Genomic DNA, 19,282 nt, shown 5'->3' with positions numbered 1-19,282 from the left:
CCCGTGCCTGAATTCAGGCATGTAAAAATGGTGAAGGGTGGGAACGCAGTTTCGAACCTCCTCCCAACATCACACACGCTGTGTGGCTCCTGTTCATGTGGCTGACGAAGACAACAACCATCAGGGTTCCTTTTCCAGTTCTGACCTGGGTGGGGGTGGGTGAGGATTTCCCAGTTCCCGAATCTGGGTGTAATTTTAATAATAACTTTTATTTATATAGCGCCTGTAATGTAGTAAAATGTCCCAAGCCACATCACAGCAATTTTACAACACGTTGGATATTGACCATCGGAAAGAGAGAAAAACGGGAGAAAGAAGTATAAAGAGGGTAAAGGCTCGGATCTGAAGCGGGGGGGGGGCACCGTTCAGTGGCTCGTGGATTTTTTTCAGCAAATTTGGGGCTGATTGAAATGGAGGTGCGGGATGACGCTCTTGTGGCAGTCGGCAGCAGCGGGGTGGAAATGGGGACAGCCAAAAAAATCCCCGAGCTGAATTTGGACCAATGGACTGGAACGTGGCAGCCACTCCATTCCACCGCATGGCCGCCGCTAAATGGCGGTAACGGGCTTTATACAGATCCTGAATCTCGGCCCCAAGGAATAAGGAGGCCATATACCCCTTGGATAATAAGTGTCGAAATGGGGTAGAGGAGCAATGGGATCTGGGGGTACAGAGTCATAACTCACCAAAAGTAGCTCTGCAGGTTAACAAGGCCATACAAATGCAAACAAATCACTGGGGTTCAATTCTTAGAGAAATAAAACTGAAAAGGTGAAGTTAGGTTAAACTTCATTAGAACTTTGGTTAAACCACACTTGGAATGTGTGCCCAGTTCTTGTCTTCATGTTACAAAAAAGATATGGAGGCTCTGGAGAAGGTGCAAACCATTTTTTAACAAGGATGAGGAAGGGATGAACAGATTAAAAGAGAAGGCTGAGGAGTGACCTAATAGAGGTCTTGTGGGGGAGTCTAAAACTAGGGGCCATAAATATAAGATAGTCACCAACAAATCCAATAGGGAATTTGGTAGAAACTTCCTTACCCAGAGAGGGGTTATAATGTTGAACTCGCTACCACAAGGAATAGTTGAGGCAACCAGCATAGATGCATTTAAGGGGAAGCTAGATAAGTACATGAAGGAGAAAGGAATGGAAAGATGTGCTGAATGGTGGGAGGAGACGCGTGCGGAGCTTGGACCAGTTCGGCCAAGTGGCTTGTTTCTATACCTTAAATTCTATGCAAGAGCATCCAATACATGCAGACGTAGGCCTAGGGAAACCCGTTACTGTCTTACCCAAGGTATTCATTTATCTTTCCATTTTCCAGATGTTGATGCACTTGTTGTATATTTTGACCAATTTCTGGTTTTAGTTCACATAGCTGCTAACGTAACGTTGTTTTGGATTTCTAGGTGCTTCTCCATATTTTTTGTGGAGTTCCAGAATTATTTTGCTCAGGATTACGCAATGACGGCATGGATACACTCCACTGTCGACTGCACTACAATGGTGTTCGGTGAGTGTTTGGAGTACAACTAGGAAAGTCTGCGTCACATGGAGTTAAGGCACATTTTGCTGCACATAGCCCTTCGGTTCAAACACGTGTTCCGAGCGGCAGTGGCTTAATTGCAGCTATTTGTTCTGTCTCACTGAAGTCATGAGCTTCGATCATAATCATCGGCAACATGATTACTGTTAGAATTGTGCATAGGCTTTATGATTCTATGACAAGAAAATGTCTCAACTTATTTGTTCTTAAGCCTTCTGCTCGAGCTCATCACTTGCCAATATCGATAAATAATGTCTCCCGTCTCCCTGCTTCCTGATAACATTCTGTACATCGTGATGTTTTTTGTGTTTGTGTGTATATAACAGCAATGATTTCTTTTCTCTAACATTCTGCTCACGTTTGACTTGGAGCGGTGTTAGGGGCAACCAGGATTTTGGGAAACAGAAGAACAAAGCATAGCTCAGAGGAAAGGAGATAATAAAAAGCTCCTTTTATTGGGAACTGATCAATTAGTTCCTACTTTTGAGCTTTCCGCTCTTCATTAATACATTTGTAGAATGGCAAATGAAGTTGAACACAGATAAATGTGAGGTATTCTATTTTGGTAGGAAGAATAGAGAGGCCACTTATTACTTGGAAGGTGTGAGTCTAGGTGGGGTAGAGGAACAAAGGGATCTCGGAGTACAAATAGACCAATCACTAAAAGTTGCGACACAGGTTAGCAAGGCCATAAAAAAAAAACAAGCACTAGGGTTTATTTCTGGAGGGATAGAAATCAAAAATAGGAAAGTTACGCTAAAGCTGTATTGAACGTTGGTTAGACTACACTTAGAGCACTACATGCAGTTCTGGTCGCGATATTATAAAAGGGATATAGAGGCACTGGAGAGGGTGCAGAGAAGATTTACAAGGGTGAGAGTATACATATCAGGAAAGGATGAACAGGCAGGGTCTCGTTTCTCTTGAAAAAAGAAGGCTGAGGGGTGACCTAATAGAGATCTTTAAAATTATGAAAGATTTTTATAGAGTGGATACAGAGAGAATAACTAGAGGCCATCAATATCACATAGTCACCAAGAAATCCAATAGGGAATTCAAAAGAAACCTCTTTACCCAAAGAGTGCTGAGAATGTGGAACTCGCCACCACAGGGAGTGGTTGAAGCAAATAATATCGATGCATTTAGGGGGAGGAACATAAAAGCAGGCGTGGATTGGTCGGGCGAATGGTCTGTTGCTGTGCCTATGTAGTATGTTGGCTAGAATAGAGCTTCTGCTGAAACCATTGAAACATCTTTATTGCAATGAGAGCTCCATAGTTAGATGAAGTCCTTACTACTCGGGGAATCAAGGGGTATGGTGAGAAAGCAGGAATGGGGTACTGAAGTTGCATGTTCAGCCATGAACTCATTGAATGGCGGTGCAGGTTAGAAGGGCCGAATGGCCTACTCCTGCACCTATTTTCTATGTTTCTATGTTTCTATAATGGTGACCTATGATAATGATGCTGGACTATCGCAGATAAGTAATGCCGCAGGAAGAGTTGTGCCAACCCTCGCAACAGAACAAAACCAAACAAATTTGACTTGCTCACTAAGTCGGTGGGAAGTGCCAGGTTCTATGCTCTGCTGCCATGGCAACGTCGCCATCGGATCAGAGGCTTGTAATTAATTAGCTGACTTACTTGCCGTTTAACCATTCACAAATGTGCTGATGTGAGTAATTGTGATACAAATTAAAATGCTGTTTGGAATTTGTAATGAAATATTATATTCTAGTGATCTGTAGGCACACTTGCTGTCTGTTAATTATTCCTCGCCAGAGTCACTCAGTAACAGGATGGGAGTAAAGTGACTGTACTTTGAATAAAGCCTGGGTATAAATGTAACATTAATTCCAAGTAATCTTGGGACGTTTCCTTGGCAGTTCTTTCTAGTTACCAATCGAGCCGGTCGGTGCAAAGGGCTGAGAAATTGCAGGCAGTTTTGATTCTGAATTAGACCGACAAATCCTTCCATAGACTCGAGAAACCTCCCAAATTTGACGTCAGTCTCCTGACCACCCATTGCACTGCTGTAATCATCAGAAGAATTTACAGATTTTCCTTTTTCCTGCCTGGGGGTCTCGGGAGTGGGGAGAAAAATGGGTGGTAACCTTTTGACGATAGCTGAACTTGCACGAACTGCAGGGACTCTGTGTATCACTGCAAGCAAAGGAAACCTAGACCCACAGACACCCTGGCTTCGATTTGACCTCCTGGGGGGTGGGGGCAGAGGGGCGGGCGGGCAGGGAATGAGGCAAGGTAAGTGCTGTGGCAGTAAGGATGCTTAGCTGATTTAACTTGCCAACCTCTTAACCGAAGTGGCCGGGAAGTTAAAATTGGGTGGTAGGAGGCCATTGCCGGGGACCGAGGGAATGGTCCCTGGCACCAGGTAAGTAGATCAGTGAGGCTCAGCAGGGGCATGGCAGTCCTGGGGAGAGAGGGACAAGCCCAGGACGGAGAAGACCCAGGGCTGCTTTATGGGGCTCAGAGCAGTGCTCTTACTCCTCCTTGCCCATAAGGGACAAATTAAGATATTTAAATTTACGTTGTTGTGCCTCCTCTGGCCCTGTCTACTGTTGCCGGCAGGTTTGGGCTGATGGGGAGTCCATTACTGCTCCCCTGCTTGAGCCTCAGGTTAAAATAGCAGACCTGTATATTTAAAAGAGGACCCTGTCGGCTTGTAGCAGTGTCCTTGCTGCCTTCAATTTAAAATTACAGACGGCCAGATCAGGGCAGGAAACGGGTGGGTAAGGCCCCTGCTACATTTTGACAGCTTCTTCCCACCTGGTCTCTGCAGGTGGGCCGGGAGAAGTGGGGTGGGGGGGTGGGCACGATATGGTTGGAAAGGATCTGGAAATTATCAGCTGTGTTTTAGCACAAAGCTGCATTACAGTTGGAGTGGATGAGGCAGCAAAACAAAGCGCACATTTTCATCTTGCCGTTTTAAGATTCTCCACAAACTTTAAACAATGGTAACCCAGATTTGTGATCAGATGGCACTGCCCTTATCCTTCTAATCAGCAATGAGGTTGCTATTTGGATGCCAAGCTGAACTTGTGACTATTATGCCTTCAGATGCTCTAATAATGACTCCATGAGACATTGTGTTGTGCTTGAACTGTAGTGACCTTAGTCCATTTAATGTAACTCCAGAGTGAGGATCACACCTGGTGGCCTGCCTTTTATACTAGGCCTGGCACACCTGTACAGGTAACCTACAAGTCTCCCACTGCAGTGCCCTCAGGTGGCCCACCTTGTAATAGTACAAGCAGTAACCATGTAGGATTCATGACATCACTCTCCCCCCAGCCCTTAGTGCAAATCGCCTCTGCATTGACTGTGCTCTGGGCTTAGCTCTATCTGGTTGACCCTTGGAGGGTCGTTTCCATCTTGGGTGAGTAGGTGGCATTTCGTTGGCAGTAGAGGTGCTGGTGGTTTCTGTTTGTGTGTGCATGACCACTCCATTCTCAGTTCCCCCCCCCCGACCCCCACAGATAGATTGTGCCGTTGGCTCATTACCTTCATATACATTCAAGTCCAAAAAACATTTGCATTTACCGTGTTGCATTCATGCTACCATGGTGAGGTAAGTACAGTTGAATGGTGAGGTATATACTTGGAGTCAGTGCTGGTGTCAGCACCAGTGCGTGAGGACAGACTAGTGCCAGGATGGTGTCCAGGTAGTCTGGTGGTGGCATGGTGCCCAGTGCTGGCAGTGGGAACCCGGTTGGCTCAAGTTGCCTGCTCTCGGGGCTTTTGCCATTGCTCCTAGTGTCGGGCAGGTTCACAGATGCCTGTGACCTCCCTGTCCTCTCCTTGTGCCCTGAGTCGCTGCTGCTCCCTGAGGGGCAGTCGTCTGGCAGTGCACAGGGAACTGCTGACTCACTTACCTGGGCGTTGTTTAGTTTGGGATCCTGGCTGGTCCCAGTCCCATTTGGGAGAACCGTTGTGGGTGGCCCTTCGTTCCCAGGTGTAGCCTTGGTGGCGATAGGGTCTGGGGGCTGCGCCTTAACGCAGTTTGCTCTTTCAGGCTCGTGGCAGTTGGTGCCATCGGGTGCCTGAGAGGTGGAGCCGATCAGGGGCATGGTGTCGATACCAGTGCCGTTGCCTTCCTGAGATCACTTGCTCTGCAGCTTGTATGTATTAGCTGTTTGTGGTCACATCACTGTTTGCATCGCTCTGGTCCCAGAGATGCAGGCTACAGCGTTAGGTAGCTTGCTATGCCTGTGTGCTCCCGATGGGTGTTTGCCCACTGCACTGGCTGTATGCAGTTGAAATCCTACATCGCACAACGTTTCATTACTTATTGTGAATAACCTGTAGCTCCGATCGCAATTGCACGACTTTTCCTTGCTTATTGCATGTACACAACTCTGATCATCAATTACACATTTTACATCTAACTCACAGTTGCTATTACATTGATTGAGTGTGTGGAACTGTCCCTTTAAGTGTGTTGAGTTGCAGGCCTCCTTTAAGAGAGCCTTGCTATCTTTACCCCAATCCTCTTCTTCGCTTGGTGCCATGTGTTGCTCCATCAGTGCTGCACCTCGTGGTCTGGCCACCGCCATCTTTTTCTTCAGCGCCTCATCTCGTGGTTTGGGCGCCATCTTTCTTCCATCCACGATGTCGACTGCTGTGATCCTCTTCTCCCTGGGTTCTGTCACAGAGGCTGGGAAATCGCCTTTGGATCCGATTTTCTTCCTCCAGAGTCCTGCCACTTGAGCCTGGATAGTGCGCTCGGGTCGTCCCAGCTGGATCATCTCCACGCAGTCGTGCTGAGCGGTCTGTGCCTCGGGTGCTGTGCTGGTCTGCTCTCTGGTGCCGGATCCAACCTCAGGTGGGGGCTTGCTTTGCCTCTGAGTGCGGGGGACGTCGATCGCTGGCGGGATGAAATCTTCCCAGCTCCAATAGATCTTCTCCATGAACCTTCTTGCGAGTAGCGTTGGTCCATCACCTGCAACAATCCACAGGGGTAACTTGTGCACCGCGCCATCATGAAGTATCTTTACATCCGCACTACCAACAACTGGGATAAGTTCATAGGTGTAGGTGCGCAACTTTGCCTGAACTGGGACCAACTTGGGTCGTTCAGCCTGATTGTCCCATAGCCTCTCAAAGGCTTCTTGATTCATTACTGACTGGCTCGCCCCCGTGTCCACTTCCATGAAGACTGGAACGCCATTTACCTCGACTTCCATCCTCAATGGGGAACAATTGGTGGTGCAGGTAAACATGCTATATACCTCATCGTGGGGCTGAGCTGCCTCTCTCAGTATCGCTTCATAATCCGCGCTGGATTCATGGCCACCTGCAGAATCTTCATCGACACAGTGAGTCATATTTCTGTTACACATTCGCTGGAGGTGGTCCTTTGTGCTGCAGCCTTTACACACGGCACGGGTGAGCCCTGTGATTCCCTCCGCAACGCCAGCATGGAGCTACTCGATTAGCCCCCCTCGGCGGACTCTGAGTTAAGGGACTCGGGGGCCTGTTCTCTCATCCCTGAGAAGGTTCACGTTCTACAGTCCAGCCTTTAAAAGGCGCCACTCTGTGCACAGTACTTGCTGGGTTGAGCCCTGAGGATGAGTCATCCTCCTAGAGCTGCAGGTCGAGGTCATGAATGCTTAGCTCACGGAGATGACATTCTGCAGTGTGACTGTGGTATCCACAGATAGTAGTTTATGCAGAAGGCCCACATGGCCGATTCCGATGACAAAGATGTCCCGCAGCGCTTCGGTGAGGTGGTCGCCGAAATCACACGGTGCCACCAGCCTCCTGAGGTCTGCAGCATATTTTGTGATCTCCTGGCCCTCGGGCCATCGGTGGGTATAAAACCAGTGTCTGGCTGTGAGGATGCTCTCTTTGGGCTTGAGTTGTTCTTGGATCAGCGTTACAAGCTCCTCGTATGTCTTGGTCGTTGTCTTCGCTGGTGCCAGCAAGTCCCTGACGAGGCCATAGACAGTGGGCCCACAACTGGTTAGCAGGATAGCTCTGCGCTTATCAGCCAGTGTGGCCGTATTGTTATCTGCCAGGTCGTTTGCTGTGAAGAAATGGTGGAGCCTCTCCACAAAGGCGTCCCAATCATCACCATCGGCGAACTGCTGCAACGTAGCAAGGTTAGCCAGTTTCGCGTGGAGGTCTGAAATCTCGTCGCCAATTGTTATGTCTTTGGATGCTCTGATAATGACTCCATGAGACAATGTGTTGTGCTTGAACTGTAGTGACCTTAGTCCATTTAATGTAGCTCCAGAGGGAGGATCATACCTGGTGGCCTGCCTTTTATACTAGGCCAGGCACACCTGTACAGGTAACCTACAAGTCTCCCACTGCGGTGCCCTCTGGTGGCACCCCTTGTGATAGTACAAGCAGTAAGCATGTAGGATACATGAGAGTAACCATGCAGAGCAGCCAGCAGCAAACCCTTTCTTTCAGGAAATGACTTGATCTGTGATTGCTTGGAGACTAGTAGCATTTTCCAAGGGCCTAAGTTGGTTTCAAGAGCAGGAGGTTGGGATCTTGAAGGGAACAGGAGAGAAGGAGAGAGAAAACCGTTAGATGGGAAGTCACGGATTTGGTCCTGGAAAAAGGCAGTTAGCTCTGTCTTTGTTCCACATCATTTTGAACATGTCTCAAACAGGGCACTTTCTAAATGGTGAAAAGCTTAAAAACAGTGGAGGTCCAAAGAGACTTGGGAGTTCAGGTACATAGATCATTAAAATGTCATGAACAGGTACAGAAAATAATCAAAAAGGTTAATGGTACGCTGGCTTTTATATCTAGAGGGCTAGAATACAAATGGGTAGAAGTTATGCTGCAGCTGTACAAATCCCTGGTTAGACCACACCTGGAGGACTGTGAGCAGTTCTTAGGCACCACACCTTAGGAAGGATATATTGACCCAGAAATCCCGGTCGGCTGCTTCCCGCGGGCGATCGAGGGGAAAAGATGCGCACTTCCCTGAAGCTACTGCGCCCACGCGAGTTCTGGGTCCTGAGGCCAGCACTGACTGCGCGTCGCAGCGCGTGCACGTCAGGACGTGCGCAGGGCTGGAGCTGGAGTCACATGGCTCTGGGCAGCCAATCAGGTAAAGTATGTTCTCATTCATAACTCCATAAGTTGGAGTTCCCATTATTATGAATGAGAAACCCTCCCCAAACACCCAAAACACGAATTAAAAAAAATACACCACATATTTTTATTAATTTAAATTAGTTATTTATATATTATATAAAAAAAAATCTTTTTCCGATTTAAAAAAAAACTTACCGTAGTGGGGAGGGTTTTTAACAATAAAATGTGTTTTTATAATTTTATTTTAAAATGTTTTTGTGTATTTTAAAACTCTTACGCCTGTAACAGAGGGCTATGCGCCTGCTTTTACCAGGAGCTAGAGTTTTCAGGACATCCACTGGGCAAGATTTGGGTAAATATCGCAATCTCACCCGTGCGAATGAGATACAGAGGGCCTGTCGAGCTCCAGCTGGACAGATCGGAAAAGCCCGTTTTCAGCGCATGCGCATTTTGCGCTGAAAACTGGCTTTTGCGATGCCTTCCCCGGTCTGTACACACTCCGGACGGACCCGGGGAGGTGGGGATTTCTGCCCCATTAGTCTTGGGGGAAGTGCAGCATAGGTTTACCAGAATTATGCCTGGATTTCAAGGGTTAAGTTATGAGGAGAGATTACACAAATTATCGTTGTATTCCCCAGAATTTAGAAGATTAAGGGGTGATCAGATCGAAGTTTTCAGGATATTAAGGGGAACAGATAGGGTAGATCGAGAGAAACTATTTCTGCTGGTTGGGGAGTCGAGGACAAGGGGGCATAGTCTGAAAATTCGAGCCAGTCCTTTCAGGAGTGAAATTAGGAAAATCTTCTACACACAAAGGGTGATAAAAGTTTGGAACTCTCTTCCACAACCGACAATTGATGCTAGATCAGTTGTTAATTGGAGATTGATAATTTTTTGTTAACCAAAGATGTTGAGGGATATGGGCCAAAGGCGGGTATATGGGGTTCAGTCAAGGTTCAGCCTTGATCTAATTGAATTGTGGAACAGGCTCGAGGGGCTCAATGGCCTACTCCTGTTCCTGTGACAGGTCAGGCTTCAATTCTGAAATCTTTTAATTCCTGTCATAGATCTCCCTTTTATATAATATAAAAACAGAAAATGCTGGAAATCTCAGCGGGTCAGGCAGCATCTGTGGAGAGAAACAGAGTTAATGTTTCGGGTCAGTGACCCTTCGTCAGAACTGGCGAAAGTTTGAAATGTAACAGATTCTTAAGGAAGTGCTGGGGCCCTGAACGGGAGAGTGGGGGGGGGGGGGGGAAGAACAGAAGGGAATATCTGTGTTAGGATGGAAGGCAAAAGAAATTTGAGAGACAAAGGGAATGATGAGCCTGTTTTACAATTCAATAGCACAGGTTAGGAAACAAACGGTGAGTCTAATTAGGGTGTGAATGGCAGAATGATTACTAGCTGCCGCGGAAAACAGAGGGAAACAAACAGAAAATAAAGAAGTGGGGTGGGGGGGAAGGCGGGGAGGCGAGTCTTTGTTTTTGTAAAGAAAGGGAACTCCCTTTGTTCTGCTCCTTGATGAGTTTTAATTCCACTGCGTGGACACTTCAGAGATTGAAGTGCCAAACTCTTTTCTAAAGTTAAAACCAGCAAGATCTGGCACCCGAGCTTATCAATAATGCCAATCTCCACCCACTAAGCATCTGTTATCAGATTCTTATCATTTGTTCCCAGAAGTGTGTGCATGTGATATTTCAATAGCTCCCAAAATTGATGCTAAAAAACTATTAAATTACAACATGTATTATGATGAGCGAAAGAGCTTTTCTTTTCAGTCATGGGAAAGAAATTGCCTACAATCTATTGCTGGTATCTGATACGCTTTTAATGCCCAAAAGTTATTTCCAATACTGACCATTGATATGGAGTTCTGGTGACTGACCAGTTCCTTTATTTAATGAGGTACAATCTCAGTACGAGTTTATATGAACATTGTTTTATTTGTGGTTTTTATTTCAGCACTTTTTCAATTTGCACCAATTACCTCCCCATTCTATTTTCCGCACAGAAAGCAGACTCTGGGGGCAAATTGGGTTACACCCCATTTGGGGATGGTAACCGAATTGGGCGGGACTTCCTGCAGGACGTCCTGCCCCGGCCGCGAAATTTGGGTAACTGCCTGTCACAGGAAGTGGAGTGCAATGCCGCATGCTCCACTTCCTGTTGAGGCGCTACGCGGAGCGGGATCAGCAGCACTATGTGGCTTCTCCGCATAGTGCTCACGCGCTTCAACACCCCTCCGTTAAAGGGGAGGGCCGCTGCAAACATTGATGGCCTCCACTGGGCCACCGGGGCTGTGTGGTGCTGTGGCCGCAGCCCGGCATCCAAACGAGAGTGCCAGGCTGCACGATCGTGGCCTGGACCATGCGACATTGCTGGAGCACAGGCCAACCGGGGAGTTAGCCGAAGAAAACAAATGGTGGCGTTCGGCGCAGCGTACCTCACCTTTAACTTCCATCGCAGGAGCGAAGGTCAGCCTGGGTGGTGACCCGCGACCTGGCGTGGGCATTGCCCACGACAGTCTCACGGGAACTAGGCAATTTCCGGCGTGGGGCAGCAAAAGGGCCGCCGCGCACGGCAATGTCATCATCGGCGAAGGCGCGGCAGCCTGGAGGGGTGGGGGAGAGGGGGGCGGCGACACTACTGTGTTCACGCCTCCGCTAACTCCCGCACAATTTCATGGGAGCCTGTAATGCCTTCACCCCACCCCCCCCACCCCCCTTTGTGCCCTGCTCGTGCCCCCGGAGGCGCAGAACAGGGTAATTTTGGCCCATCTGTTTCTTGTGGAGACAGAAAAGTTGGCAGCAAGTGATGTTATTCAGCACTGAATGAGTGAATAGTGGACTAGCCCCCTTCCTTCCAGCCCTATTTTGCTTCAAGGGAGGATGCTAAGAAGCTGAGAAGGAAGGCCTTCCATCTGACTAAAGCCTGACTGGTCCATTCACAAAAATGTATCTGCCAATTTAAAAAATCTGTGCTGTCAATATTTAGTTTGAAAATTGCTTGAAATCCAAAATAATTCCCAATGCACAACACGATCATACCGATTGCGAGTGAGCGGTTCGGAGGGTTTAATCACTTGGCTACCCTCCATGCATTTGTCATTTTCACCCTCTTGACTTGAACTACCAAGAACTTCAACCCCAAGATTAGATGCTCTCTTTGATTCTGCAACGTGATATAATGAGGGCGAGGAAGACCATGAGGAAAATTCCAGATTGTGCCATGGTTTTTTAAAGGAGGTCATCACTGTTTCAAATGTGCGCGAAGAAATGGAATCCAGCACCAAAGCAAGTGCAACTCTGGGATGGCAGGAGAAAGCAAATGAGAGTGTTCACTGATGGCAACAACAGGTGGCTCTTGGCTGCAGAGCTGAAAGACCAGGATACACCAGCACTTGCGCAAGAATTATAAATGGAAGAATCTGGTTCACCGCAACTGATTGACGAAAGCAATGGGGGGGCAGGCGGGGGACAAAAAATAATTTATATGGAGCCTTTCATGACCACCGGACGTCTCAAAGCGCTTTACAGTCAATAAAGTACTTTTGTGCACAGCAAGCTCCCACAAACAGCAATGTGATAATGACCAGCTAATCTGTTTTTGTTATGTTGATTGAGGGATAAATATTGGCCAGGACAGTGGGGAGAATGCCTCGGTCAATGAAGTCTGGTTGTGAAACTGGCCAGTAGTTTCAAGTGCTGTACTAATTGACACAGGTTTTACTCTTGCTACAGTAACATCCTATGAGCGCACTCTCTCTATGGTCAACAAAAATTTGAAGGCTGGGACTTTCCTCAGGCTCACCCACCACCCCTTGCTCGATCACCGTAACTACACGAGAAGCTCGCCAGAGACTGCTGCACTTCCAGCAAAGTTATTGCTGGTGGAGGGGGAGCAGCTACAAGGAAATCTCAGCCAAAATTGGTGGCGTGGCACCTCGCAAATTCTACCTTTTTTTTTAAAAAGAGGCTTTTCTTCATTTGCTAGAAATTGTACTGGTTCAACACTTTGTTTGTGGCTCTGCCCAGAGCCTTGGTTCTGGATTCATATTCTTCCTATTGCTCTGTCAGTCAAAAGGACTTGCCAACTAACCCGGATACTACAGCCAATGGAATGGCACAGCCTGAGTATCACGGTGGCTCAGTGTAAAAGGAGGAGATGCTTATCATGTTGTAAGAGGATTTGAGTTTTCCCAAATGGTTTGGAAAACCTGCAGAATAAACTTTAAAATGTATTTTCAGATACAGTTTCACATTTATTATCACCTGCTAAGTTTTTAGTGCAGACCGAGCACATGGGTCAAGAGGACTCATTACCGGTACATGTTAAAGTTTTCTACAAAGGGTTTGAGCCCCACTCCAGACAGCCCTGGCGAGTGGAGGCTGGAATATGGCCTCAATACTGGATTGACATCCAGCAGGTGACGCTCGTCTGGATGGAGTGAGCACTGGCTCAGAGGTAGTATTCGCACCTCTGAGTCAGAAGGGTTGGGTTCAGCCCCACTACAGACAGTCCCAGCGAGCAGACGAGAGCACCTGTATTGATGTTTAGCAGGGGTACTTGTGTCTGATTGGTGTGGGTAGCCCCCTCCATTGTAAATGGCAAGTGGGGCTCTTTAGCCCACCTAGGAAAAGGTACTTTGAAGATAAAAACTGTGAGGAAGGCAACAGGAAGCCACCTCAGCTACTCTACTGGCCCAAGAATCTTGTGTGTGAGACTTGAGTGAAGAGCTGCCCTAGGGTAGAACACAACAGACAGACCTATAAAATTGCCCAGCTTTTATTGGCAATAGAGTTATGTTTTTTTTCCCCCGAGGCTTAACCTTTCTTGGGGCATAGGGCTCAAGTGTCTGCCCCTCCACAAACTGCGGTGCATCACTTCCAGTACACTGTTCTGCTTCAGCCCACCACGAACCATATACCTTATTTCTCAGACCTGCCTCCAGCCCATAATCCAACCGAGTCCTGTCATGCCAACCTGTTCCTGGCCCCTTACGGCCCACTGCCAGCTTAAAGATGTTTTTCAATGTCAATTGCACTCAAACTGTATATTCCAGCTGTTTCCAGACTTTGGAAGGCTCCAAGACAACTGCTCCACAGATTTGATCAGACCCTGAGACCCCCCCCGCCCTCAGTGCAGTCACTTCCTGCCTCCGTGTTATTACACCCTGGGATAGTGTCAGCTGTGGCTCAGTGGGTGGCACACTCGCCTCTGAGTCAGAAGGTTGAGGGTTTAAGTCCCACTCCAGCACAAATCTAGGCTGACACTCCATTGCAGTCCTGACGGGGTACGGCACTGTCAGAGGTGCCGTCTTTCAAATGAGATGTTAACTCGAAACACCGTCTGCACTCTCAGGTGGGCGTAAAAGATCCCATGGTACTATTTCGAAGAAGAGCAGGGGAGTTAGCCCCGATGTCCTGGCCAATATTTATCCTTCAATCAACATAACAGAAACATTACCTGGTCATTATCTTATTGCTGTTTGTGGGAGCTTGCTGTGCGCAGATTGGCTGCTGTGTTTCCCACATTACAACAGTGACTACACTCCAAAAGTACTTCATTGGCTGTAAAACAATTTGAGACGTCCGGTGGTTGTGAAAGGTGCTATATTAATGCAAATCTTTCTTGCTTTTGGAATCTCTACCCTAGTGCCACCAAATCCCAAGCCCCCCCACCCACCCTTCCCCATTTGTGATGCACCACTAACTCCCTCCAATTCTCCCAGACCTCTCCCTCAAAGTTTACAGTTTTCAGGGAAAACTCCAAAGTTGTGGAATTTAATTCCTGAAAATCCATGGGTAGAGAGCAGGCCATCCTAGACTGGGTCTTGTGTAACGGGAGAGGATTAATTATCAATCTGGTCATGCGTGGCCCTTTGGGGAAGAGTGACCATAATAAGGTAGAATTCTTCATTAAGATGGAGAGTGACACAGTTAATTCAGAGACTAGGGTCCTGAACTTAAGGAAAGGTAACTTCGATGGTATGAGACATGAATTGGCTAGGATAGACTGGCGAATGATACTTAAAGGGCTGACGGTGGATAGGCAATGGCAGACATTTAAAGATCACATGTATGAATGACAACAATTGTACATCCCTGTCTGGCGTAAAAATAAAACAGGAAAGGTGGCTCAACCGTGGCTAACAAGGGAAATTAGGGATAGTGTTGAATCTAAGGAAGAGGCATATAAATTGGCCAGAAAAAGCAGCAAACCTGAGGACTGGGAGAAATTTAGAATTCAGCAGAGGAGGACTAAGGGTTTAATTAGGCGGGGGGAAAATAGAGTATGAGAGTAAGCTTGCAGGGAACATAAAAACTGACTGCAAAAGCTTCAATAGGTATGTGAAGAGAAAAAGATTAGTGAAGACTAATGTAGGTTCCTTGCAGTCAGAATCAGGTGAATTCATAATGGGGAACAGGAAATGGCAGACCAATTGAACAAATGATTTGGTTCTGTCTTCACTAAGGAAAACACGAATAACCTCCCGAAAATACTATGGGACTGAGGGTCTAGTGAGAAGGAGGAACTGAGGGAAATCCTCATTAGTCAGGAAATGGTCTTTGGGAAACTGATGGGACTGAAGGCCGATAAATCACCAGGGCCTGATAGTCTGCATCCCAGAGTACTTAAGGAAGTGGCCCTGCGGCACCCCACTAGTCACTGCCTGCCATTCTGAAAAGGACCCGTTTATCCCGACTCTCTGCTTCCTGTCTGGCAACCAGTTCTCTATCCACGTCAGTACATTACCCCCAATACCATGCACTTTGATTTTGCACACCAATCTCTTGTGTGGGACCTAGTCAAAAGCCTTTTGAAAGTCCAAATACACCACATCCACTGGTTCTCCCTTGTCCACTCTGCTAGTTACATCCTCAAAAAATTCCAGAAGATTCGTCAAGATGGTATCTGTCAGCAATGGGGGCATATTGTCCCTTGAGGTCTGGAGAAACGAGTAAAGCTGTAGGATATGCCCTAGCTGAAAGGGCTTTGGATGGGGTTAGGTACCACTGGGTGAGGATTTGGTCACACTGGTGTGAGGATCCTAAGGTGTGATCGCACTAATCGCAATAAAGTGCCTTAGCATTTGTCCCATGATGCATAGAGATTTATGCTGTGTTTTATTAATGTTTTTACATTTATACAGAGTGCAAAAGCAGGCTAGGGCTACAGCCAAAGTGCATCATTTTCATTATGTTTGTCTTTTCATTCTCTTTAGCACCTGTTGGAAGTATTATTAGCAATCGGTATTCCACTAGAGTGGCAGTGATTGTTGGAGGAGTGTTAGCTTCTGCTGGCCTCATTCTCAGCTCATTTGCTACTTGCCTGGAGTACCTGTATCTATCACTGGGAGTCCTGACTGGTAAGAATTATAACTACTCTATAAATCAGGTTAACTGCCATAAAGCTTAGATTGGAGAAGGTGGGGAAATCAAAGAGAGACAGGGAGAAAAATACTTATAAAGTTGATGAGCTAAAGAGATAGCTTCCTGCCTTGCTCCATGAGGTGAAATTGTGAGTGGAATTCTTCAGTCCCAACTAGAGTACAGATTAAAATATTGTTGTTGGGCCTTTCTGGTGTCAAGTGCTGTCAAATTAAATACATTTGCTAATCTTTCATTGTTAAATTAATGTAATGATTGGTTAGAAAACATGCATTAAAAGTCCTAAAAAATATTAATAAATTTTTAAAAATGGACATCGAAGATCAGTTGATGGTCGAGGCAAAGGCAGGAGGGAGGAATAGGGCAAAGGGATTTACCTTGGATGCCCAAGCTGCCTTGGTGCATGAAGTGGAGCCACGTTGTCACCAATTGAGCCGGGGTGGTTGTGGAAAACCCAGCCTGCCCGTATATCAGCAAATATGGGCAGAGACTGCCAAGGCGGTGTCATCGGTTGCCCAGGTCCGTCGCAGGACAGTCCGGCGCCGCAAGGGCTGAAACGACCTTGTTTCTGCCGCAAGAGTAATTCATAAATTAAATAACTTTCATAACTTTAATCATGCACTGACTCATTACTTAAAATGTAAAACTGCCACATTGTGATTTTGTTATTCTTGGTAAACTTGCTGTTACACGTCATTACTATCAATGATGTTATATTGTTCTCCTGTAATTAATAAGATGTGCTCATCATGCATCACTTGCATGCTAACGGTGCATTAACCGGACAATGTTGAAAGGCATTGAGGATGGGACCTAGTACATCGGCAATTATCTTATCATCCTAGCCAGTCCAGTGAAATCGAGGAAGACTTGCTTCCACTCTAAAAGTGAGTTCTCAGGTGACTATACAGTCCGATACAGGAATTACAGTCTCTGTCACAGGTGGGACAGACAGTGGTTGAAGGAAAGGGTGGGTGGGGAGGCTGCTTTGCCGCACGCTCCTTCCTCTGTCTGCGCTTGTTTTCTGCACGCTCTCGGCGACGAGACTCGAGGTGCTCAGCACCCTCCCGGATGCTCTTCCTCCACTTAGAGCGGTCTTTGGCCAGGGATTCCCAGATGTCGGTGGGGATGTTGCACTTTATCAAGGAGGCTTTGAGGGTGTCCTTGAAAGTTTTCCTCTGCCCACTTGGGACTCGCTTGCCTTGTAGGAGTTCCAAGTAGAGTGCTTGCTTTGGGAGTCTTGTGTCGGGCATGCGGACAATGTGGCCCGCCCAACGGAGCTGGTTGAGTGTGGTCAGTGCTTCGATGCTGGGGATGTTGACCTGGTCGAGAACGCTAACGTTGGTGCGTCTGTCCTCCCAGGGGATTTGCACGATCATGCGGAGACATCATTGGTGGTATTTCTTCAGTAACTTGAGGTGTCTACTGTACATGGTCCACATCTCTGAGCCATACAGGAGGGCAGGTATCACTACAGCCCTGTAGACCTTAAGCTTGGTGCCAGATTTGAGGGCCTGATCCTCGAACACACTCTTCCTCAGGCGACCGAAGGCTGCGCTGGCGCACTGGAGGCAGTGTTGGACCTCGTTGTCGATATCTGCCCTTGCTGATAGTAGGCTCCTGAGATATGGAAAGTGATCCACGTTGTCCAGGGCCGTGCCGTGGATTTTGATGACGGGGGGCAGTGCAGTGTGGCGGGGTCAGGTTGGTGGAGGATCTTTGTCTTATGGATGTTTAGTGCAAGGCCTATGCTTTCGTAAGCCTCAGTGAAGATGTTGACGATGGCTTTGAGTTCAGCCTCTGAATGTGCACAGACGCAAATGTCGTCCACGTAATGTAGCTCGACGACAGAGGATGGGCCGGTCTTGGATCTAGCCTGGAGGTGACGAAGGTTGATCAGGTTCCCACTGGTTCTATAGTTTAGTTCCACTCCAGTGGAGAGCTTGTTGAGCGTGAGATGGAGCATTGCAGCGAGGAAGATCGAGAAGAGGGTTGGCGCGATGACACAGCCCTGCTTGATCCCGGTCCAGACATGGATTCGGTCTGTGGTGGATCCGTTGGTCAGGATCATGGCTTGCATGTCGTTGTGGAGCAGGCGGAGGATGGTGACGAACTTTTGGGGACAGCCGAAATAGGAGGACACTCCATTGTCCCTCGCGGTTAACAGTGTCAAATACCTTTGTGAGATCAAAGAAGGCCTTGTGTAAGGATTAGTGCTGTTCCCTGCATTTCTCTTGCACCGTGAAGATCATGACCGTTGAACCCCGGAGCGGACGGAATTCGCGCTGTGTCTCCGTGAGGACTTCCTCAGACACAGGGAGAAGACGGTTGAGGAGGATTCCAGCAATGACTTTCCCAGTGACCAAAAACACGGAAATTCCTCTGTAGTTACTGCAGTCAGACTTGTCCCCTTTTTAAAGATGGTCACGATTACGGCATCTCTGAGATCTCCATGCATGCACTTCTCCTTCCAGATGAGAGAGATAAGGTCATGCATTCGAGCCAATAGTGCCTCTCCGCCATACTTTAGTGCCTCAGTGAGGATTCCATCCGCTCCCGTTGCCTTGTTGTTCTTGAGCTGACGGATGGCCTTTTCTACCTCGTGCAGGGCTGGGTTTTTGCTGAGATGGTGGCGGGTAGCATGCTGTGGGATGGAGTCGAGGACACTCGTGTCAAAGGTAGAGTCTCGATTAAGGAGATCTTCGAAGTGCTCCTTCCAGCAGGCCCTGACTGCCTCGGTGTCCTTGCTAAATGTCTCCCCGTTCTTGGCCAGCAGTGGGGTGGGGCCTTGGGTGCTTGGGCCGTAGGTGGACTTGACTGCGGTGAAGAATCCTCGCACGTCATGGCTGTCGGCCAGCTGCCTAATCTCCTGTGCATTCTCCACCCACCATCTATTCTTTAGGTCATGGGTTTTTTGGTGGACCTCGGCCTTCAGCCATCTGTAAAGCTGCTTTGCTGCTCCCGAGTTGGGTTGTTGCTTTAGGTTCAGAAATGCCATGTCCTTGGGCTTTATTAGCTTCTGGATCTCCTGGTCATTCTCATCATACCAGTCCTGGTGTTTCCTGGTTGAGTGACCGAGCGTCTCTTCACAGGCAGGGGTTATGGAGGCCTGGAGGGCAGACCAAGCCCTGTGGGCACTCTGCGTCTCGGGGTCATCAAGGTTCGCCAAGTTGTCCGTGAGGCGCTGGCTGTATAGGGCTCTCTTAGCTGGTCTTTGAGTGCCCCGGTGTTGATTTTTCTGTGGCATTGCTTCTGTTGCCGTCG

General features: G+C 47.7%; 1 protein-coding gene across 1 annotated transcript in view; it reads left to right on the top strand.

The window, feature by feature from the left end:
- The first annotated feature begins 410 nt into the window (after positions 1 to 410).
- Positions 411 to 19,282, top strand: part of LOC139256030 (monocarboxylate transporter 12-like) — a 36,000-nt gene continuing 17,128 nt past the window's right edge. The window contains exons 1-3 of the mRNA XM_070874115.1: positions 411 to 558; positions 1,327 to 1,515; positions 15,853 to 15,996. Of these exons, the coding sequence (XP_070730216.1) occupies positions 411 to 558; positions 1,327 to 1,515; positions 15,853 to 15,996 (481 nt within the window). The remainder of the gene's footprint in view (positions 559 to 1,326; positions 1,516 to 15,852; positions 15,997 to 19,282) is intronic.

This window comes from Pristiophorus japonicus, chromosome 3 (assembly GCF_044704955.1).
Source record: "Pristiophorus japonicus isolate sPriJap1 chromosome 3, sPriJap1.hap1, whole genome shotgun sequence".
NCBI lineage: Eukaryota > Metazoa > Chordata > Chondrichthyes > Pristiophoridae > Pristiophorus > Pristiophorus japonicus.
This window is presented reverse-complemented; position numbering and strand designations above follow the sequence as displayed.